The sequence below is a fragment of the Psammomys obesus genome, unplaced genomic scaffold, assembly GCF_907164565.1.
Source record: "Psammomys obesus unplaced genomic scaffold, mPsaObe1.curated_primary_1811, whole genome shotgun sequence".
In the NCBI taxonomy this organism is placed as follows: Eukaryota; Metazoa; Chordata; class Mammalia; order Rodentia; family Muridae; genus Psammomys; species Psammomys obesus.
The window spans coordinates 745,872-769,378 of NW_026585504.1; the positions used below are offsets into that span (position 1 = coordinate 745,872).

Here is a 23,507-nt window from a genome sequence, read left to right on the forward strand (position 1 = left end):
CACTCACAGCCTCTTGGGCCTGTTCCGTTAAAGGCTCTAGTGTCCCTCGGATGTTCCATGGTCTTGGATTCTCCAGCACCCTGAGGCCTCCATTGTAAAGTAGGTTTTACTTTCATAGGTTTTACTTCATGAAATGGCCTCTCACAGCCTCCTTGCACTGACTCCCACTGCCTAGCTTTTGCAGCTGTCTGGAATTAAGAGGCAAGATGATGTGACCCTCAGTCTTGCAGAGCCACATGGAGGACAGTGGAGGACAGTGTCAGATCATGCTGCCGGTCCCAGATGCAGCCTGGGCCCCTTGCACCATGGACCTCTGTGCCTTCCAGGCTTGCTCTAGCATAAAACTTTCCTAGGTGATTGTTTACAAGCTGAGAACTTCACATGTGTTCTCAGTTCAAGCTCTTTCCAATAAATTGTATTTTCACAAATTGAAGTCTTTGATAGATAAGTTTTTTTTTTAAAGGGAATCTTTCCTATTGTTCCAGTGAAGGATGTTTCTTTCTAACAACGGAGCCTTTAAAAAAACAAATATTTTATTTTTAATATGTTTTTAGTTGAAATGGAATTACATCACATTCCCCCTTCCTTTCCTCCTTTTGTCCCTCCCATGTCCTCCCATTTTCCAACTTGATAACTTCCTTTTTGATTATCATTGTTCAACACCTTAAACTTTACTTGTTCTTTTTTCCTCACACAAACTGTATTCTTTGACAATTTTATATGTGTGTATAAAACAATCTGGTACTTCACAACCCTACCCTGTCTTATTCACCCCCTTTCTCAGCAAGTCTTCTCCCATTATCATACCTTTTTGCTTTGTGACTCATTGAGTTTAACCCGGGGCACTCACAGTGGCATGGGTGTGGAGCTATCCACCAGAGTATGGATAACTCATCACACCTCTGAAGACAATGGTTTAATCTCTCCTAGTAGCCATCAACTGCCAATAGCTCTCTGAGGCTTGACCCTGTGAGCCCTTCTGCTGTCCATGACTGAATGGTGATGGGGCCTGTTCTGTAGGGCCCTGTGCAGGTAACTGAAGCTTCTTGCAGATACCTAAGTGCAGGAGCCATGCCTAAAAGCATTTTCTGCACCCACCCCCTCCATCATTTAGCTCTTCCAGTCTTTCTGACTGCTCTTCCGTGGTGTTCCCTGAGCCTTGGAAAGGGTGATCTGGATGTTTCACTGAAGGATGAGCACTGAACAGTCACTTATTCACAGAGCCTTGGCCAGCCATTAAGTCTCCACATTCACTGCTATTTATTTAAAAAAGAAGCATCTCTAACCAAGGCTGGAAGTGACACTAGTACATAGTATAAACATAAATATTTAGAAGACAAATTGACAACATGTCTATCTAGCAAAACAGAAGCTGTAGGTTCCTCTCTCGGGCTTATAACCTCTCTAGCCATGAACTATGCACACAGTAGCAGTCACAAACTTCCTCTTCAGAATATGCCTTACATTCAGTCAGTACTCAGTTGTTTGAAATAGTACTATTTCACTATTGAATTAGGCAAGTTCACAGATTGGTGACTTTTTCTTTCCAATAGCCTGCAAAATACCTTCCAATAGGTAGGCCAGCCAGCAGGGGTGAAGCAGCCAGACTAATTTCTCTGTATCCAAATGTGCGTTATCTTCAGTAGTAGGGTCTGGTGAGCAAGTAACAGACTGACAAAACCTCGTTAACTATTTGTCCTTTCTCATCGTAGACTTGGACAAATTGCAAACAGTAACACAGCCAGAGTACTGTCTTGTCTTGAGGATATCTTCCACCAACCAAATTAGTCTATTACCTGTAAATTCAACCCCAAAGAGCTTCCTGGCACATGGGCAGAATGCAGCCAGATTCTTTGCCAGAATATCCTACGAATAGCCATTTGCTAAGTTCCTGATAGAGTACTTATTTTTTCTGGAACCCGATGAGCTGGGCTTCCGCTGACCACGCTTGCCTCAGCCTTCTGATGTTTCAGATTACAATCAGAACATTTTACTATGCTCTGCTGGGAGAGTTTGAGGTTGTTTCTAGTCATCCCAAACCTTTTCACATCCATCCTGAAAATAGTTCCAGAGGCCTACCAGTCGTGCAGTCAAGTGAATCACGGCAATGGCGCCAATTCTTAGTTCAAAATTTCTGTATCAGTTACTCTTCTTATTTCTGCGATGAAATATCTGACAAAAGTAACTAAAGAAAGGAAGAGTTTATTTTGGCTCACACTTTGAGAGTGCGGTCCACTGTGGCATGGGTGGCAGCAGGGGCTTCAGGCAGCGGGTCCATTGTATTCTCTGCCAGAAAGCAGGGAGTAATGAATGCTAGGGCTCAGCTCCCTTCATCGGTTGTATCGAGTCCAGGAGCCCAGCCCAGGGAGTGGTGCTGCTCAGGTCAAAGTGGGACTTCTCACCTCTGTTAATCTATTCAATAATCCCAATGCCCAGGGGCTCGTTTCTAGACCCTGTTGCATTAATGATGTTAACCATCACCTGGGCCACTTAGCTCTTTGTGATAGAGGCGATCCTTTTGATCATGTCTTTGAAAGCTTGAACCACTTGCTCATTCCTCAGAGTGTAGATGAAAGGGTTCATAGTGGGAGCAACAGAAGCGGTGGGCACAGACACAGCCTTATTTATGGCCACTCCTTCTTTTGCAGATGGTTTAATATGGATGAAGCTGCAGCTGCCGTAGGTAATGGAAACCACAATTATATGAGAAGAACAAGTAGAAAAAGCCTTCTTCCTTTGCTGGGCAGATGGGAATCTGAGGATGGTTCTGATAATGTATGGGTAAGACGTTACCACACACATTAATGTGAACATGAGTGTCAACACAGCCAAGATCAGGACATACCTCTCGATTAACTCTGTGCTGGAGCAGGTAATCTTCAGGAGGGAGCAGCATCGCAGCCAAAGTGATCTATGACATTGGAGTTGCAGAACTCAAACTGGAGGCTTATGCCAAAAGGTGGGAGGACAATAATTAGAGCGATTAGATAACAGCCAATAAGAAACTTGATGCAGACCCTGTTGTTCATGATGGTCATGTAGTGCAGGGGCTTGCGGATGGCCACATAGTGGTCACAGGACATGGTTGTCAGCAGGAAAAACTCAGTAACCCCCAGGACAATGACAAAAAATAGTTGAGTAGCACATGCATTATAGGTAATGGTATTGTCCCCAGATGCCATTGTGTAGAGGAATCTGGGAATACAGACAGTTGTGAATGAGACTTCCAAAATGGAGACATTTCGGAGGAAAACATACATGGGTGTTTTAAGGTGAGCATCCAGCAGTGTGAGAACGATGACAGTCAGGTTTCCAATACACTCAGTAAGTGGGTTAGAAACAAAAAGATGAAAAGCAGAATTTGAAAATCTGTATCATCGGTTAGTCCTACCAGGATGAATGTTGTTATTGCTGTATAATTTTTCATCACTGATTCCTGACTGTGACCTGGTCTATTTGTAAAGAGACGTTACGTTGAGGATAAGGACTGCCAGCATGAGGGAGCATTGGGAAGAGGCACAAATGTTAGCTTAAGGCAAGATGTAATGTAAAACATTATTTCTTCTTCTCTCACCGGATACATCCTGACCACGGCTTTCTCTCCCTCCAGTCCTCCAAGTTCCTCCTTCCACCTCCATGTTCCTGTTACCTGTTAATAAAGCCTCACTGTGGTGGTCACTACCTGGCAGGTTTAAACTCAAACTGCTGAGAACCAACCAGCTTGTATAGTTTCCTACTACTGTACTGACATAGTACTTTTTTTTAGCATATTAAATTAAACAGCTGGTACATTTTTTGATTAACAGCTGACTGGAAATTTCCAGGGTTAACGAATAGAAAAACACTATTCTAAATATGTATGGTCTGTAATGTCATGAATCTAATAGCTCTTGGTGTGGCCATTGTCTTGGCTTCATGTTAAGTTGGTGAAGTTAACATTGTGCTTTCAATCCCTGTTTTTCATTAACTATTACAATCCACACAGTGTACTAATTGCATCATGCTTTTCTTCTCTTAAAGTACACAAGACTGCTCTTGCCATTCTAGTCTAAAGACAGAGCCAGAGTGTTTTATAGACAACATATGTCCATACCACAGCCTTTGGGGGGATGAAGCCGAAAGATCACACATTCAAGGTCAGTCTGGGCTGCTTAGTGAGATCCTGTCTCACACACACACACACACACACACACACACACACACACACACACACACGCACTCATGTACACATTTAGACGTAAGTACTCCCAAACACACACATCCTCACACACACACATGCACACACGTACACTCATATACATATTTATACACACACTGACACATTCATACATTCAGACACACACGTTCATAAACACATATATTCACAAATTTTCAGCCACATACACACCCATACGTGAGAGCTATTCTTATATTCAGTGAGAATTTCTTTATGAGATTCAGACCGCTTCCTGGTTTATGGGTCCTTCATGACTGAACTTCTGTGTGACGCTCAAAGTTCACCTTTGTTTGTCCAGCTGTGCTAGTCTTCATTTCTTTGAAGACATTAATGTTTTCTTCATTGAAGGAGTTTTATAGATTTTCCCCTTTATCTCCAAAATTCTCTGCTTCTATTCTAACATGAATAAATCTTATTTTTTAAGGTTTTAGTTTAATAAGACCTCATCAAAATATCCTCCTGGAGAGCCATTCATCTTCTAAATTACTTGCGATGTTATAGAAACACCGCTCTGATTATTTATGCTGGGATACTTACTATAATTTTAGATATATATCCATTTACAATTTTCCTTTCGTCATCTGTAGTGAAGTCTGTGAGAACATAGATCATGACTGTTTTATAGACAGCTCTAAGTCCAGGACAGGATCACGTCCCTGAGCACGATGGACGCCCAGGATAATGCTGAGTGAACAAGACCAGACTGTTGGCCCTTCACAGTCGATTGATTATATGCAAAGTGCAAAGAAGTTATATTATCAACCCCTTGATGTTTAGGATTTAAAATTTTAATGAAGGATCTCAGTAGTTTGAGATAATTTTTAGAAGTCAGAAGGTAATCACTTTAGTCATATTTCTTCCAAATTATAATAGACTTTTTTGTCTATAAGTAGGAATAAATTTTTACCTCTAAGTAAGAATGATAAAATAATAATTTTAGAAGTTACTTGAAGGGCTGGAACGATGGCTCAGCAGTCAGGAACCATGGCTGCTCTTCCAGAAGATCTCTGCATGACTGTCAGTAAACACAAAGCAGCTTCCAAATGTCTTCAACTCCAGATCCAGATCCAGGGGACCCAACACTTCCTTCTAGCTTTTACGGGCACCACACACATGTATATGCAGAAGAACACCTGTATACTTGTAATGCATAATAATAATAATAATAATTATTATTATTATTTATTTGAGTTTAAGAGTGATGTGGTGAAAGAAGTGCCTTCTGAGTGATGAATCTGGCTTTGTTCATCTCTTCCCTTGTTTTTTTTCTCTGAAGGAGCAGAGGTGAGCCCACCGAAACCTGGTTCTTGACTCTCTTCTGAGTAGATCCAGGCCCTTTACATGAAATAACCTGCACATGTCGCCTTATATCTTTCTCCTTGTTAACGATAAGAGAGCAGTAAGACACAGTCAAATGGATGCCAGGGCACAATGAAGAAAATGATCAAGCTCTTAAGATCACCATATAAATTAAGACATAGAAATTGCTTTAATTCTTACTGTAGCTAATTCTCTCATTTTGAAGATGAAAGCCAGAGTCATTAGCCAGTTGGCTAGTTAGGAACAAAATCAAATGAATTTAAGTCTGCTAAATCCCAAGTTCTGGCTTCTTTTTCTTCTCAGTATAGCAAGTTAGGAAAAATTTAGGAACATTTTTCTTGATTTTTTTTTTCTGGTTTCTATTTACCCATTAAGAAGAGTTATAGGAGACCTAGGAAACAAGTTCATTTTGTGCTTTAGAGATTAGTATCATTTATACCACCCATCATAGGGATTTTGTGGTATTTAGTGTAATAATAGCTGTTTTTTTTTTTTGGGAGACCACATGGTAAAATTACCTGTTTACTATACTCAATAGACAAACTCTAATTCCTATATCTCTACTAATGATGGCTACCTTGAGAAGATGGTCAGATGCTATTAGGTTATGTCATTTCATCTTCAACATGAGCTAACTTTCATTTGCGGATGAGGAAATATGGGTCCAGAATACTGCTTTACATCTTTGTTTTAGTAAAGCAGGGAGAGAAGTCAGGTAGTTGACTACGGAAGCTCAACTCAAAGCCTTCATGACACACTGCTCTTCCAACTGCTTGATTGATTGACTTTTCCTGTTTATCTTTGGAGAAAAGGATCAGCCTCCCCTTTGTAATGCTGTCTATCAAGTAGACATCAAGAAATAGATGAGTGACTATCTGGAGTTTCTCATTTTTGAGGTAAGGATCATTGTACAGTAATGATGGTTCTAATAAATAATAATAATGATGATGATAAATCAACTAAACAGCTGAGATCTTTCCAATTTCTCCTGTTCCTCGGATAGAACAGGAATATGTCAGGAAGCCTTACTTATTTTGGAATGTGTATGGTTTCTCTATTTGTTTTATTGTATTTCAACAGTGATCTTAAGATGTGTTCCTTCCTGAGATTAGGGGAATATGTCTCCTACTTTTTTGATGAGAAAATAAACAGTGTCTGTGCTAACATGAGATCAGGTCACATTTCAGAATTCTCTGAACCTGGGTTTGTAGAAAGGAATCTGACTCGAGTGTAATAAGTGGTTGGAATAGAAGCTGCTTCCTTCCTTCCTAGGTATTGTAGCCTGCTCAGGAAATCACCACACTATACCAAATGCCGAATTTGAGAAGCATTCCCGTTACCTTTCCTTGTCTTCTGATCCAAGCACAAGTACCTACATGTGGGGCCTCAGCTTGGCCTAAGTCCAGTGTATCCATAATATTCTAACTTCTGTCTTTTCAAATATAAACACTCCTTAGCTTCCTGGTCACATTTGAAGTGTAATAGATAAAATTGTGAGGAGAGTTCATTGGTTTATTGTGTTACCTTACTAACAGAATGTTTTACCCTCTCATGTGTGGCTTGTGCTACTGCTTATCAAGTAGAGGGACTTATCTCTAGTGGTAGACATTCAAGTTGTATAGCAAGGAGTAAACATTAGGGAGACATTTTTTGCTATATTGAAAGAATGAAATTTTTCCCAAGATCACATGGAGAGATATATACAGAGAATATAGAGGAACTATATTCTCTCCCTAAAAAGTGATATCTCCCCAAGAGCATCTTTCCAAAGTCTTATTAAAACTCAAATTTTAGCTGTTACAGAACAGAGTGACATTTTACTGATACATAGAGGGCTGCTCCTGGGTTTTGAAACAAGTCAAAGATTTTTGTTTCACAACTTTGAATTTCCTGGTTTCTGGGTAATGAGCAATGAACGTGTCTAAGCAAACCACACTCAGATCTCTGTCCTTGGCGTCCACAGAGCAGGCATTTGTCAGCTGCAACAGCACAGCAGCGCTGTCAGTGTGCCCAGGGACTTGCACCACTAATCACTTGGTGAACAGCTGAGAGCCCTTAGGTTCCCACAGTTTGCCAGGTCTTCTTTAAATGTCCTTTGCTTTCGCTAGATCTTAAAAGTCAAAGTGTAAGGGATGTTTTCTGACTTTGGTTCTGGAAAACTTATTTGTTTCTGTAGAGCTGAAAGAATTTAAGCCCTCAACAATGGTGAGAAATTTGGTTTGGGTAAATTCAACATCTTTGACCATTACACAGAGAAGAGCTTTCCCTGTAAACTACGTACTAACAGGAATGGTATAAATTTTATGCTTGGCCTTCCACAAGAGTTTAGGGATTATGTGATAAGCAAACAAAAGGCCCTTTGGGATCTATGGTTCTAAAAAAAATCACTAATTAATAATATAGTAAAATGAAGTTTGGGAGGGAAAAATTTAAACATCGGGAACAGAGTCCTTGGAGAAAGAGATAACAATAGAATCAGAAATGGGTCAGGTGCAAGACAATGTATCAGATGAAAACCACAAGTGGAGTTTCTTTTCATGCTTCTTATTGCCTGAGGGATTCTTCAGTGGAGTAAGTAGATTTTCCTAGAGATCCTGGACTTGGGAGAAGTCATAAAAAGCCTTTCACTCTTGAATAGCTTCTCCTCATTTCAGCCTCAGGCCTGTTTTGCTATTCCTGCGACTCATTTTTGGAAGTTCTTAGGGCACTAAGCACTCACTCTTTACTGTTTGCAATAAACAAACAGTTTTTTTCCCCTCACCTACAGCTGGGATAAAAAGAGTCAAGCTAGCTAATTCAGGTCCACATGATAATTCAAGACTGACTTGCTCATAGTCTGTGAAGAGTTACTATTAATGTCTAATTTTGTTAAAAATTTGTACCTGGTAAGTTATCAAACCCTAGAAATACGTTTGTTATAGTCAACAGATATATAGCTTCTTCTTTTTATTTTTTAAATATTTTTATTTTAATTTTTATTAATTACAGTTTATTCACTTTGTATCCCCCCTGTAGCTCCCTCCCTCCTCCCCTTCCAATCCCACCCTCCTTCCCCCTTCTCCACCCATGTCCTTCTCCAAGTCCACTGATACAGGAGGTCTTCCTCTCCTTCCTTCTGATCTTAGACTATTAGGTCTCATCAGGAGTGGCTGGATTGTCTTCCTCTATGGCCTGGTAAGGCTGCTCCCCTCTCAGGGCGAGGTGATCAAAGAGCAGGCCAATCAGTTCATGTCAAAGACAGTCCCTGTTCCTATTACTATGGTACCCACTTGGAGACTGAACTGTCATGGGCTACATCTGTGCAGGAGTTCTAGGTTATCTCCATGAATGGTCCTTGGTTGGAGTACCAGTCTCAGAAAAGACCCATGGGCCCAGATATTTTGGTTCTGTTGCTCTCCTTGTGGAACTCCTGTCCTCTCCAGGTCTATTTCCCACTTCTTTCATAAGATCCCCTGTACTCTGCCCAAATATTGGCCATAGTCTCAGCATCTGCTTTGATACCCTGCAGGGCAGAGCTCTTCAGATGCCCTCTGTGGGAGGCTCCTGTCCTGTTCCCTGTTTTCTCCATCTCCTGATGTCCATCCTCTTTGCCTTTCTGAATGGGGATTGAGCATTTTAGCCAGAGTCCTCCTTCTTGATTAGTTTCTTTAGGTGTACAGACTTTAGTATGTTTATCCTATATGTCTAATATCCACTTATGAGTGAGTATATATGCTGTGTGTCTTTCTGCTTCTGGGATACCTCACTCAGCATGATCTTTTCCAGTTCACACCATTTACTTGCAATTTTCATGATTTCTTTGTTTTTAATTGCTGAGTAATATTTCATTGTGTAGATGTACCACAATTTCTGGCTATTACAAATGAAGCTGCTACAAACATGGCTGAGCAAATGTCCTGTGTACTTGAGCCTCTTTTGGATATATGCCTAGGAGTGGTATGGCTGGATCTTGAGGAAGCGCTATTCCTAGTTGTCTGAGAAAGCGCCAGATGGACTTCCAGAGTGGTTGTAAATTTTACATTCCCACCAGCAGTGGAGGAGGGTTCCCCTTTCTCCACATCCTCTCCAGCATGTGTTGCCACTTGAGGTTTTTATCTTAGCCATTCTGATGGGTGTAAGATGGAATCTCAGGGTCTATGTGTGTTGATAAGATATGTACTATTAGATTTACTAATATTAACATTTCACTACTAACACAAATCAAAAGTTGGTCAACACTTTTAACAGAAAAAGGATGATTTAACTTTTATGTCGAATTCCAGTTTTTCTGAGTTGGATTATTTCCCAGCCACCATCCCCGCCGCTTTGCTGTACAGCTTGGTCTGGTCTTAGTCTGGCATCAATTTTTCCTAATTTCCTGTGCGTGTGAGATGCACGTGTGCTATCTTTGCATACATGAAGGCGCGTGTGTGCGATATACGTATGTGTGCATGTGTGTGCAAGTTTGAGGTTCAGTCAGCTTCTACTGCGCTTCTGCCCTGTTCGCCTCGGCAAAGTCTCTCCTTCGAACCCAGAACTATCCACACGGATGGCTCGCTAGTTGGCTCCGGCTCCTGCAAGCCCACCTGGCATACTTAGGTTCTGAGGAGCTGCACTCTGACCTTACTCCTACATGGCAATCACTTTAACCACTGAGTCATCTCACTTTCTAAAGTGGAATAAATTATCCACATGTGAGGACTTGGGAACAGTTGCTGAGATATGGGAGGTAGTGATTCAGGCGTGTAAGGTGTTGGCTATGGGAGCAAAGTCGGTGAGTGAGCATGAGATTTGTTTCACAGTTAGAGAAGGGATGATCTTAGGAGCATGAGTATTTTGTTCAGTATGTCAAAGAACAACTAAAGTATGATGATAGTGTGTACATGGGAAAAGAGCCATTAAGATCCCACCATGAGGCCCGAGCAACAAACATGAGAGGAAACCTGTGAGACACAGGGATGGTCAGGAAGGAGTGAGTTTTACTTTATTCGCTCTGAGGCATCTGACTACCTGTCAGAATTATTTAAGAGACCAGTGTGGGCAGTTAGCACCAGACAAATTGTATTTCTTTTGAGACAGGCTTTCTCTGTGTAGTCCTGGCTGTCCTGGAATTCATTCTGTAGACCAGGTCGGCCTCAAAATCAGAACTCTGCCTGCCTCTTCCTCCTGAGCGCAGGATTGAAGGTGTGCCCCACCACTGCCCGGCTAGCACTAGGCAAGTTTGGCTCAGTTATTAGAAAGGCGCTGTCAATTGCTTTCTGATTGTCTAAAGAGTCTGAAAACCATGCAATAGGCGAGTGCTCTGTGGTGTCTCCACGTACATGTGATGGCACGTGTGAGCCCCCACCACAGATAAACAGATATGAAACAGACAGACAGCTGACTAACCAAGGAACCGAATGAGTGACTGAACGAAGGATTGTTGAAAAGAGAGAGAAGAGCGTATGGGGCCTAGGGCATTACTTATGGAGTCAGTTCTCTTGTGCTGCTTGAGTCTCAAGGACTGAACTCGGGTGTCAGGATTGGTAGCAATTTACACGGAGTCATCATCTCTCTAGCTCTGAAGTAACATTTGAGTTTAAACTTATTTATGAAATAAAAATATTCTGTCTTCACAAAATTAAAAAGCAGTAATATTGGTGTATCCATTGTGTGCATAAAGGCCCATATGGCCCCTCTAAAGTGTTATTCTGGACTACAATGCCAAAAATGGAGGAACAAAAATTATACAGCCCTCCAGAAAAGGACCAGCATAGAGCTTTGCTCTCTTTTGTGGGTAAACCTTCTTTCAAGTGCATACTTTATTAGTCAATATACTTTTCTTCCCATGAACTTGATTAATGTAACAAACTCAGTATAATATGCCATATGTTAGATGTCATGCACATGCCACAATAAAGTTGATATCACACTATGAGAGTGAAAGACATAACGTTTCTACCACAGTATGTCTGTTGGCGTGAGAGACTTTGGGTATCAGCCTATGGTTGTTTCTGTCTGTTTTTGTAGTCACATCAATTCTTTCAGTCAATAAACGTGTCGTATTGTAACAATACTATTATTTCCCCTTAGAACAATGCGAGGCAGACAGGGGAGAGAGAGCACAAATGCCATCTGGATTTTCCTTCTGCACTGAAAATACGTATGTGTCAGTCAGTCATGTGGCCTTCGGTGTGTCCCTGTGCTGTTGCTAACCTTTCATGGTTGTACATCTCAGTTGTTGTCCTATTGTCTTGGGAGAATTTTCTTCTTTTGCTGTTTCTGTGCTATGGAGCAAAATGCAAAACAAATTTTCAAATAGTCATTAATTTGTGAATGACTTGCCAGAGAAGTTTCTCTCTGTCCTTGGGGAAGATGGTTATTAAACAGAGAGCGTGTTATATTTTTGTAGATTTTTAAATACACAAAGTAACACTTTTTCCTCTCTTCAGAATAGGCACTATGGGATCAATTGTGTTATAGACAATGTGCTCCCTGGGGTCTGGTACTGGGGGCTAATAATAACCTTTTCTTTGCTATCTTGAAGAACAAAAGTTAAATGCGTCCCAGAGAGACTAGGGAGGACGCTGCAAGGGAAACATTGAGCATAGGTCATTAGTAGGCTGGGGAGAAGCACATCGGAGATAGAACACGCGGTCGGATGCCATCCTTGAACTGAATGGCTTGACAGAGAGATTGTTTATTAGCATGTATCAACTGTACAAAGTCATGACCGCCCTATGACCTTCCACATGTGCTTGTACTGCAGTAGCAAAAGATATCCTTAAGTTGTCCTCAAATCACTTAGAAAGCCGTAGACCTTTGTTAGGTACATAAACTAGTTACATAACCTAAGAATTGTATTTCTCTTGAGCAGACCCCTTTAAAAATGTTTTTGCATATATATTGTGTTTTTATGGAATTTCTGTGTGTCTCTGTGTTTATATGTATTGCCTGTACTTAAAAAAAATAATCCTATTCCAGTTTGTTTTTGTTTTATGTTATACTATTTTCTTTAAATGCCTATTTTCTAATGAGAGAGAGAGAGAGAGAGAGAGAGAGAGAGAGAGAGAGAGTGATTTCAATGGAAAGGGAAGTTGGGAGCCTCTGGAAAGGGGTGGGGGATGGGAAAGTGTAACCAGAATATATTGTATGAAGAAAAACTATTTTCAATAAAAGAAAAAAAAGTAAAAAAGAATTTTAGGTTTCAGAGCAATTAAGATAATAGTACAGTGGAATCTTATTACATGACATATGCTCATTTTGCCCTACTAATAACACCTTACACTATTCTGATGCAATTTTATAACTAATCAGCCACTACTGATAAGTTATTGTTAAATAAAACCCATCATTTGTTCAATTTTTAAAAGATTTTCCCTTGTAGCCTTCTCTATTCTAGAATCTCATCGGGAATAATCGTACTGAATTGTAAATGTATCTTTAAGCTCCTCTTGGCTGTGACAGTCTCAGACTTTCCTTGCTTTCAGTGATCTTGCCAGGTTTGAGGAGTCTTGGTAAGATATTTTGTAGGATGATCCACATTTGGAATTAGTCTGAGGTTCTTGGAAAGATGCCCACAGTGGTAAAGCGCTATTTTAAACATTCGGTGCCAGGAAATCTGAATCTCAGCAACAGGACTGTTAAGATTATTCTGGACGCACAGGCCCACAGCTTGTCAGATCTCTCCACTGCCAAATTTCCTGGACAACACTGCATCCTTGGAGGAAGGAATGTGTGCTTCATACCTAAAGAGTGTGCTGGGGAGGCAGCATGCTCTCCTTTAGGTAGAATAGGAACAGAAATGACTTAGAATAACTTGTCTCTTCTTTCCAGTTTCCTAATTGTTTAATCATCCATTTTCATCTATGTGAAGTTTTGGATATTTTTTTATAGTTGGGTTATAATAACCAAAGACTTTGTTATTATTTTGTTAGCCAGATTTTTGTAGCTTTCATTTGGTTTCATCATTCCTTTCATATACCCTATCATTGTCATCACACTTTCTTTCCTAAGAGGTCCAAACTTAAAGAAATGCTCTAGAGACCAAGAGAAGGAATGCTGTGAGACACTCTATTTATGTGATCAGCATTCTTTCTTGTTGTTGTTCTGAAAGTGAAACATAAATTCCATATAACCAAGAACCATGCCCTCTTTGTTCAATGCTGTGTTCTTTTTTCATTCATTCATTAATTAACTTTACATCCCAGTAGGAAGTTCCCCTTCCTCCATTCCTCCCAGTCCCCCTCTCACACCCTCTCCTCTCTTCCCAGCCCTTCCTTCTCACCTCCTCCTTCCTCCTGTACCCCACCCTTTTTCTCAGAGATGGGGAGACTTGCCACAGATATCAACCCACTGGACTGGGCCTGTCTTCTTTTATGAGGGTAGACAAGACTGTCCAGTTAGAGAATGGGGATCCAAAGGCAGGCAACAGAGTCAGAGCAGCCTGTGCTCTTGTAGTTAGAAGTCTCACATGAGGATCAATAATGCCTGACATGTAGTAGCAATTCAACAAATAATCGTTGAATGAATAAATTAAAGAACAATGACAAGTATTAGGCAGAAATATCTTTCATGTTTGTCTAACTGTATTATATAATGTTTCCATTTCTTCTTGCACTCTAATCATGTATTTTTTTGTGGTTTTCGATGTTACACCAGTTTTTATAATCATTCTGCTAGTAGCAGCAGGTGGAGTCTGAAGTCTGATTGATACCAAGCTGGACTCTATACTGTTAAGAAAGAGGAGCGAAGTGTGGTGGTAGATGTCTTTAATTTAAGCCCTGAGAAAGAGGCAGGCAGGTCTCTTGTGAGTTCAAGGACATCTTGGTCTACATAGCAAGTTCTAGGCTAGCCACGGCTACACAGTGAGACTCTGTCTCAAAAGCCAAACCAAGCCAAACCAAATTAACAAACAACTAACCAACCAAACAAACCAAGGAGGAGGAATGTAGTTTCATTAAAATTGTTGCAAAAGTTATGAAGTATAATAATGGAATTATTATTAGTATTAAAAGCATATGTAATTATATTATCAAATGATACAGGTTTTATTCTGAGAAGATTTGAGTTCATGTCAAATCTGACAACTATATAGAGGGATTAAATGGCATCTGTTTTCATGGAAGTTTTGAGTATTTCTTCTGTTAAAAGTATTTGCCTTTGCAAGATTAGTGCACACAGAGCGGATCTGATGGAACATACAAACCTCCTTAACTGAGAGGTTGAAGGGAGCCTCCTAACGAAAAGATCAGTGATCACAGATCATAGGCAATGTGAAGGTTATGATGCCAGAAAACACGGGCTGAGCATTGGTTTACACAGGAGTTTGTGAGAAGAAAATTAAATAATCTTGAGCAGAAGGGAAGTAGAGATTCAGATTGGTTCTGGAGAATAGAGGACCTTGGAGCTAGAGGACAGTGAAGGGAGCTTCAGTTAAGTGACTCAGCAGGTGGCAAAACTTAGGTTGTGGATTAGGTCACTGCTGAAGAGCTGTAACAAATGTCTGCGCCAGTGCACCCAGATGTTGGCAAACTGACTGCTTAGTTAATATTTCACTTGGAAGCTAGAAGGTTATGGAAGAGTTTAAGAAAATAGTTTAGGTCCTCTTCATGCATGGTCCTTGGCTGGAGTCCATACAGGTGCCCCTGGGCCCAGCTATTTTGGCTCTGTTGTTCTCTTTGTGGTGCTCCTGTCCCCTCCAGGTCTTCCTATCTTCCTCTTCTTCCATAGGATTCCAGCACTCAAGTTTGGCTATGAGTCTCAGTATCTCCTTTGTTACCCTGGTGGGTAGAGGCTTTCAGAGGTCCTCTGTGGAAGGCTCCTGTCCTTTTCCTTGTCTTCTCCTACTTCGATGTCTATCCTGTTTGCCTTTCTGATTGAGGATTAAGCATCTTACCTAGGGTCCTCCTTGTTTTTTAGCTTCTTTAGGGCGATAGCTTTTATAGCTTTTATCCTGTATTATATGGCTAATATCCACTTATAAGTGAATATATATTCTTGGCTGCTCAGTTTCCAAGTGGTTCCCTAGTAAGGGGTACAGGGACTGTCTCTGACATGAACTCAATGGCAGGCTCTTTGATCACTTCCCTATTGGGAGTGCAGCCTTGCCAGGCAACAGAGGAAGGCAATGCAGCCAGCCTTGATGAGGCCTGATAACCTAGGGTCAGATAGAAGGGGAAGAGGTCCTCCCCTATCAGGGGACTAGGGAACAGGCATAAGGGGAGAAGAGGGAGGGTGGGTGGGACTGGGAGGAGATGAGGGAGTGGCTGCAGCAGGAATATAAAATGAATAAATTGTAATAAATAAATATATAAATAAAATTAAATTAAAAAAGGTGTTCTAGTAATAAAAAGAAATATGTAACAAAAAGAAATTAGTTTAGGATGCTGTATCCCATGTATTAGGAAGAATAGTATTGAAAAGAAATTAGAAGAAGGGTATCTTTTGTTTTTTTTGGACTCTCTTTGTAGACCAGGCTGGCCTTGAGCTCACAGCAATCCACCTGCCTCTGCCCCCCTGAGTGCTGGGATTGCAGGCGTGCACCATCATGCGTGGCATGGAGCAGGATATCTTTAGGTAGCTTTCAAGAGAATTTTAACTGAGAGATTAAGGTTTGAGGTTGGCACTCTAACGGACTTGACAGCAATATGAATTGTGAGTGAGAAGATTTTCTCTCTCTGTGGATCTACACCTTCAAAGAAGAACTGTTGTTTAGATTTTTTATTTTATTTTTTTGAGATTGTAATATAATCATATCATTCTCTTTTTTTCTTCCTTTTTAAATTCATGGCCTCTTTTTTCATTAATTCGTGCATATATGTGTATACATATCTATTCTTAAATACAATCTGCCCAGTTTGTATGATGTTACTTGTGTGTCTGTTTCCAGGCATGACCAGTTTATATTGATGACCAGTCGGTGTGCTCTTCCTGGGGGAAGGCTGTTTCTTCCTCTCTCAGCATTCCTTAGTTGCTGGTAGTGGAAAACTTTTTGATGGAAAAACTGGTAATTCTGAGGTGAGGTAGAAGGAAGAATTGAGAGCAAGTTGCATAAACACAGCCCTTTGGAGGTATGTATGGAAAAATTAGCTACCTTAATGTGGAATTCTTATCTTTATGTAAAGTAAATGTTATAAAGTTCTGCATATTTTGGTTGCTCAAACTTGGTAAAGTCAGTTTTCATAGTAACTAGATTTGATGCAAGCATGGCCTCAGTTGTTGACGTTCTGTCTGTGCCTGTCACCTGCCCCACGTGTGCTGTGTTAAGGCTCTAAAGACTCAGCACATGTGGTCTGAATTGCATTTCCTCTTCTTGAGTGAGTGACCAGGAGGAGAATGCCCCAATTTCCAGAATATGAGTAGATGGCTGCCTTATCCAAACCTAATTAATTTCAAATATTTATTTTATCCAAATATACATAGTTCTTTGATGGTAAACTGACAGGATTAAAAAAAGTCTTAAAAAATTTCTTTTTGTGTTTTGAGAGTAGGTTTTATATGCTCAGGAAGTTCTTGAAATTGCTGTGTGGCCTAGGATGAACTTGTTAACTAGCCTAGCCTTGAACTTCTGACCTTTCTGCCTCTACTTTCCAAGTGTCTAGATTACAGTTGTACCACCATGCCTGGCTAAAAGATTCTTTAGAATATTCTCAGCTTTCACCACTGTCCAAAGAAAATAAGGAGATTAGCCGTTATAAACTCTGCTTGCTAAGGATCCATACTTCAGGTGCAGTCATAACACAGCGGCGAGCAAAAGTGCAGGTCCTGCAGATGTGTGCTTAATCATCAGAAAGGAGCCTGAGGACATTCGTTATGTTTTGTTGATGTTTTAAAAATTTTAGATATGAGAAGAAGATTTTTTTGGAGAATATTCTTATTTCCTTTGGCTATTTTTGTAGTATAAAGGAGGATTATAATATAATTTTATATTTTTAATAATATATGTGTAAAATCATATATATTGTACTTTTAATATAATCATGCTTTTATTTATAATATACCTGAGCAATTAGATGTTTGATAGAAATAAGTAATAGCTGTGTACACATTGAGAAAGCATAAGACTTTATTTTTATGATTACAAAACATAAAAATCATGGAAAGACTTTACCACTTCAGAAGCATTTCAATAATTTGGTCCAAGTTATTTTTATGATGATTACTGGTTCTCGTCCAACCACGCTGAACCCATGCATGATTTTTCACAGTTTATCCCCAGAAAAAATTTAAAAATGACTCTTCCATCACAGAAAATACTTACACAAGGCACAAACTCCAGGAATTAAAGACAGGAACATAGCATGTTGCTTTCTTTGCAGACACTGCGCATGTCTGTGATGATGCGATGTTCTGAAAATACCGCTTACATCCTAAGAGACTGGAACTTTTGCTGCACCTCACAGCTAGAGTTAATAATATACCTAAAGTCACTTAAGACTTAAGACTATCATCGTACTGTGTACTCAAACTGTTTGATTAAACTGCCTTTAAAAGAAAAATGTAAGATCAAACCTTATTTGCCTTGGATTTTCCATGTATTTAACTTTTACAACCCAAGTGAATGTATAGCTGCGATTTTAAGTTCTGTATTCTTCAGTGCCCCAACCCAGATAATGCATGTATATCATTTGCTGAAAGCAACAAAAAATAAGTTGTAAAGAACTCCTGAAATCTACCATAAAGGTTGAAAGCAACCATTTAGGGATACTGGTTGATAAACAATGTTTGTTATCTGGGTTGGTTGGGATCAGCTGGAGCCAGTGACTTAATCCTTTTAAAACTCTGTTAAAGTAGTCTGTAAGACTGATGCACCAACCAAGGACCATGCATGAAGAGGACCTAGACCTCCTGCTCAGATGTAGCCAATAGGCAGTTCAGTCTCCACATGGGTTCCAGGGAAAGGGAGCAGGGGCTGCCTCTGTCATGAACTAGGTTGCCTGCTCTTTGATCACTTCCCCCTGGCGATGCAGCCTTGCCAGTCCACAGAGGAAGAGGATCCAGGTAGTCCTGATGAGACTTGATAAGCTGGGGTCAGGGGCAGGGGAGGAGAACTCCCCCTTTCAGTGGATGAGGGGAAGGGGATAAGAAGATGAAGGAGGGAGGGTGGGACTGGGAGAAAATGAAGGAGGGGGCTACAATCAGGCTGTAAAATGAATAAATTGTAAAAAGTAAAATAAAATAAAATAATAACAATTTAAAAAGTTTTCTGGAAAGAACTCATTCTTTTCCTGTGTGACGTTCATGTTGTTTAATAAAGACGGAGTGAAGCCCTTTGTTAGGGAGAAACATAGAAGACACATATGATACACATACATATACAAACATGCACCGAATCACAGAGACACAGAGGCACACACAGAAAGAGGGAGGTATAGTCGCACAGACAGACACAGAGGCAGACACAGAAAGAGGGAGGTACAGTCGCACAGACAGACACAGAGGCAGACACAGAAAGAGGAAGGTACAGTCACAGAGACAGACACAGGGGCACACACAGAAAGAGGGAGGTACAGTCGCACAGACAGACACAGGGGCAGACACAGACAATGATGCAGGTACAGATTCAGACTACTGCAAGAGACAGACAAAGAAAGGAAGACACAGGCCGCGAGATACAGAGAGTTTAGTCTGGGTTCGCTCATGGTTAATGACACCAAGGAAGAGAGCTTTTCTTTCTCCCTTCATGCTACACCAATGCACTGTTGGTAACCCAGAGTTAGTCACTAGTGCATATAATCTGCACATATATCTAGGTAATTACCTTGATCTTTCATTTTCTTCCTATATACTCACCGAGAAAGGACCATTTCAAAGGAACATCCAGTTCCCATTTCACCATTCTCTATAAACTTTCAACAAAACTAACTGAATAGCCTCATTTCCTTTTGCTTTTCAACAAGGTATTTAGATCTCAAACACTGCGTTGCACAGTGGGGTCTTCAGAGGAGTGCATCACATAGCTGTACATGAATTTCTCAGATATTGATGTACCGATGGCACCAGACAAACCATCCCTAAGATGTCTGCGTTAGCAGCTGAACTTCAGTTCTTCGTGGCGAGATTGTTATAGAAGGACAGAACAGGAGGGGAAGATGTTCAGTCTTTAGGAAATGGGTACACAGTTCACGCTAAACAGATAGGCCTGTTAGGGTCCCTTTGCGAGTGTTCTGAGATGAACAGAGATAGGCCTGTCAGGGCCCCCTTCACGAGTGTTCTGAGATCAACCAGTGAGATATCAATAGCTGAAAGCTGTTAGTGCTTAGCATTGAAACTTTGATCATATGGGTTTTTAAAAGAGTCTTCACTTACTTTTGATGACTCAAGACTCATTAAAATGTGTATATGAGATGGAAGGAGTGAGGCATGAATATTTAGATTCCACATCTTGAGAAGGCCATATGGCCAGAGACATAATTATCTATTATTTGCATGTCTTTTGTATGATATTGGAAATTTATGTAATTTAATCTGCATAATACAATAACTGAAAAATATAAATAAAATAAAACTTAAAAGAAAGTGAAACAACTTACTTGATTTTTATTTTTGGATTATAAGAGAAAACTGTTCTTGGGAAAAAATTATCTCCACTCTATGTGATGGGAGGAAAATACACATTTTCAAGTTCATGAATGCTGCTCATGGTTACTTAGACAAAAGTTTACGTTAGCCTAAAAAACTTACCTCTTTGTGAGAAATACAAGTCGTTTTACTGTGTCTTTGAAAGCTTCTTTCACTTGCTTGTTTCTGAGCGTGTAAATGAACGGGTTAAGCAAAGGGGCGACTGATGTGGTGAGCACAGACACAACCTTGTTGACGGCCACCCCTTCCTTTGCTGAGGGCTTGATGTAGATGAAGATGCAGCTTCCATAGGTGATAGAAACCACAATCATGTGGGAAGAACAAGTGGAAAAGGCCTTTTTCCTTTGTTGGGCAGAAGGGAGCTTTAAAATGGTCTTGATGATATATGTGTAGGACAGAATAACACACACTAGAGTAATAATGAGTGTCAGTATGGCAAAGGCCAAGACAATCTTCTCTATCAACACTGTGTCTGAGCAGGTTATCTGTAGAATGGGAGAGGCATCACAGCCAAAATGATCAATCACATTGGAGTCACAAAACTCCAGCTGGAGGCCTATGCCAAGAGGCGGGAGGATGATCAGCAGGCCGGCAAACCAGCAGGCGAGAACAAGAACGGTGCACACTCGGGTGTTCATTAAGGTGGTGTAATGTAGGGGCTTGCAGATGGCTACATAGCGATCATAGGACATCGCAGCGAGGAGGAAAAATTCCGTGGCCCCGAAGAAGACAACAAAGAACAACTGGGTGGCGCAAGCGTTGTACGTAACAGTGTTGTCTCCTGTCGCCATCATATACAGGAATCTGGGAATACACACAGTGGTGAATGAGACTTCTAAGAAAGAGAAATTCCGGAGGAAGAAGTACATGGGTGTTTTAAGATGGGGATCCAAAAGCGTGAGAGTGATAATGGTGAGGTTCCCAGCCACACTCAATATGTAGGTTAGAAACAAAAACAGAAAAATGAGAACTTGTAGTTCTGGGTCATCTGTCAACCCCAGTAAGATGAATGTTGTTATTGCTGTATGATTTCTCATCCCGTCTGGTGCCAAGTCATGAGTGTTTGGACCTGAAGAGAGAAGTGTTAGAAGAACCTGGCAATACAACCTAAGCAAAGACATCGCAGTCAGTGAGCCTGTGTGCATGCCGTTTCTGCCACTTGAGAATCAATTTGCTAATACAGCTACACCTATCGCCACCTTCTTGGTGGCTTCTCTGGCAATGTCTGTCTTCCTCTTAGGTATATAATTCTCTGGTATTTCTACATTATCTAGAAATAAAACATAACAAAACACAAACCAAAGAAAACATGTTTGTGTAACATATAATTGCCTCAGCTATATTGCCTCAAGGTACAGATTGTAGCTTGCTTTTCCTAAAAGAAGTCTTGACAGCTCTGAAATTCTTTAGCCCACATCCATCTTTTTAAAGTTTTCTTCATTCCCAACATTCTGAAATGCTTGATTTCTCAAACCAACAAATATCTGCTAACTAGAATTTTGTGTTGATAATCATGTTGTTTTCATTAGCTTTAACAGTAGCATTTCTTTTTAAAGTGACAAGTTTGTTATTTGAATTCAGATTCACTTTAAATAAAGAGATGAAAGTGATGAAAATATAATGTTGTATCTTTTGTTTGTCATTACTGTATTTGGCGATGAAGAACATTTCTTCAGAAAGCTGTTAGAGATCTCTGAAGAGGTGCTGTTAAGGAAACGTGTTCATAAACCTGATGTAGGCCTATAGTGACACTTTAGGCAGAGGAGGGAGTGAGGATGGTCTGCAGTGCTGCCCTCCTGAGAACCTGCTTTCTTAGCCACGCCCAGTCTTCGGCATCCTGAGAACCCACACTCTTAGTCACACCTGTTCTTCAGCATGTTTCTAACCCATTGGAACAATTTCTGATGTTTCCCTCCTTGAGCCATTCTTCCCACCCATTGCTAATTCTATCTGTCTGTCTATCTATCTATCTATCTATCTATCTATCTATCTATCTATCTATCTATCTATCTATCTATCATCTATTACCCATTCACCTATCTATCTGCCTACCTACTTACATCATTCAGTCAAACATACAGGAACCCTGGGTCCATATAAACCAGTAAACAGATTACTAGAACACACTACCTTTCTCAGAGTCCTTCCGCTGTCCACTTTAGTACCTCCAGTCAAGGGCCTCTTTACTCACTTTTATGTTTTTCAGGATTCACAGTATGACATTGGCTCAGTCACTTCTTCATGTCTTAACCCTCATTGAAAGTTGTTTTTAAGTAGCTGTTTTCAGATGTTCATCCTGTAAAAGAAAATGTGATGAGTTTATTCTCATAAGGAAAATAATAGTTCATAATAAATAATACATTAATCCAATTGTTCTCAATGTTCCAACCCTTTAGTATGGTTCCTCATGTTTTGGTGACTCCCAACTATAAATTATCTTCATTACTACTTCATAATTGTAATTTTCCTACTGTTATGAGTCATAATGCAAATGTCTGTGTTTTCTGATGTCCTTAGGTGACCCCTGTGAAACGGTCATTCAACTCCCAAGAGTTGTGACCCACAGATTGAGAGCTGCTGCACTAGCCTGTCATTTTCTTTGTCTTATTAATAGGAATTAACTATTCAAGTAGCAATTTTAGCTTAGTTCAATGGCCTATTGACAAGTCATACAAAATTGTATATTAGAGGATAGATAAAAAACCATAATTTATCTTTTAAATGATTTATTTTTTTGTTAATTACAGTTTATTCATTTTGTATCCAAGCTGTAGCCCCTTCCCTCATCTCCTCCTAATGCCACCCTCCCTCCCTCATCTCCTCCCATGTCCTTCCCCAAGTGCACTGATAGAGAAGGTCCTCTTCCCCTTCCCTCTGACCCTAGCCTATCAGGCCTCATCAGGTCTGGCTGCATTGTCTTCCTCTGTGTCCTGGTAAAGCTGCACCTCACATCAGGGGGAGGTGATCAAAGAGCCAGCCACTGAGTTCATGTCAGAGACAGTTCCTGTTCCCATTCCTAGAGAACCCACTTGGAGACTGAGCTGCCATGGGTTACATCTGTGCAGGAGTTCTAGGTTATCTCCATGCATGGTCCTTGGTTGGAGTATCAGTCCCAGAAAAGACCCCTGGGCCCAGATATTTTGGTTCTGTTGCTCTCCTTGTGGAGCTTCTGTCCCCTCTAGGTCTTTCTATCTCCCCCTTATTTCATAAGATTCCCTAAATTCTGCCCAAAGTTTGGCTATGAATTTCAGCATATGCTTTGATACACTGCTTGGTAGAGTCTTTCAGAGCCTATTTTGTGGTAAGCTCCTGTCCTGTTCCCTGTTTTCTCCCTCTTCTGATGTACATCCCTTTTGCCTTTATGAATGAGGATTAATCATCTTACCTAGGGTCCTCCTTCTTGCTTAACTTCTTTAGGTGTACAGATTTT

General features: G+C 40.5%; 1 protein-coding gene and 1 pseudogene across 1 annotated transcript; both read right to left on the bottom strand.

Annotated features, from left to right (window-relative positions):
- Positions 1–2,490: 2,490 nt before the first annotated feature.
- On the bottom strand, positions 2,491–3,427 carry LOC129674618 (olfactory receptor 6C2-like; annotated as a pseudogene).
- Positions 3,428–20,175: 16,748 nt separating this feature from the next.
- LOC129673511 (olfactory receptor 6C2-like) lies at positions 20,176–21,114 on the bottom strand. Its single transcript, XM_055603344.1, has one exon. The coding sequence runs from the start codon at positions 21,112–21,114 to the stop codon at positions 20,176–20,178; it is 939 nt and encodes a 312-aa protein (XP_055459319.1).
- Positions 21,115–23,507: the final 2,393 nt, after the last annotated feature.

Bases quoted from the DNA above. Each gene is read 5' to 3' on its own strand.
- LOC129673511 (XM_055603344.1), bottom strand. From the start codon at position 21,114: ATGAGAAATCATACAGCAATAACAACATTCATCTTACTGGGGTTGACA.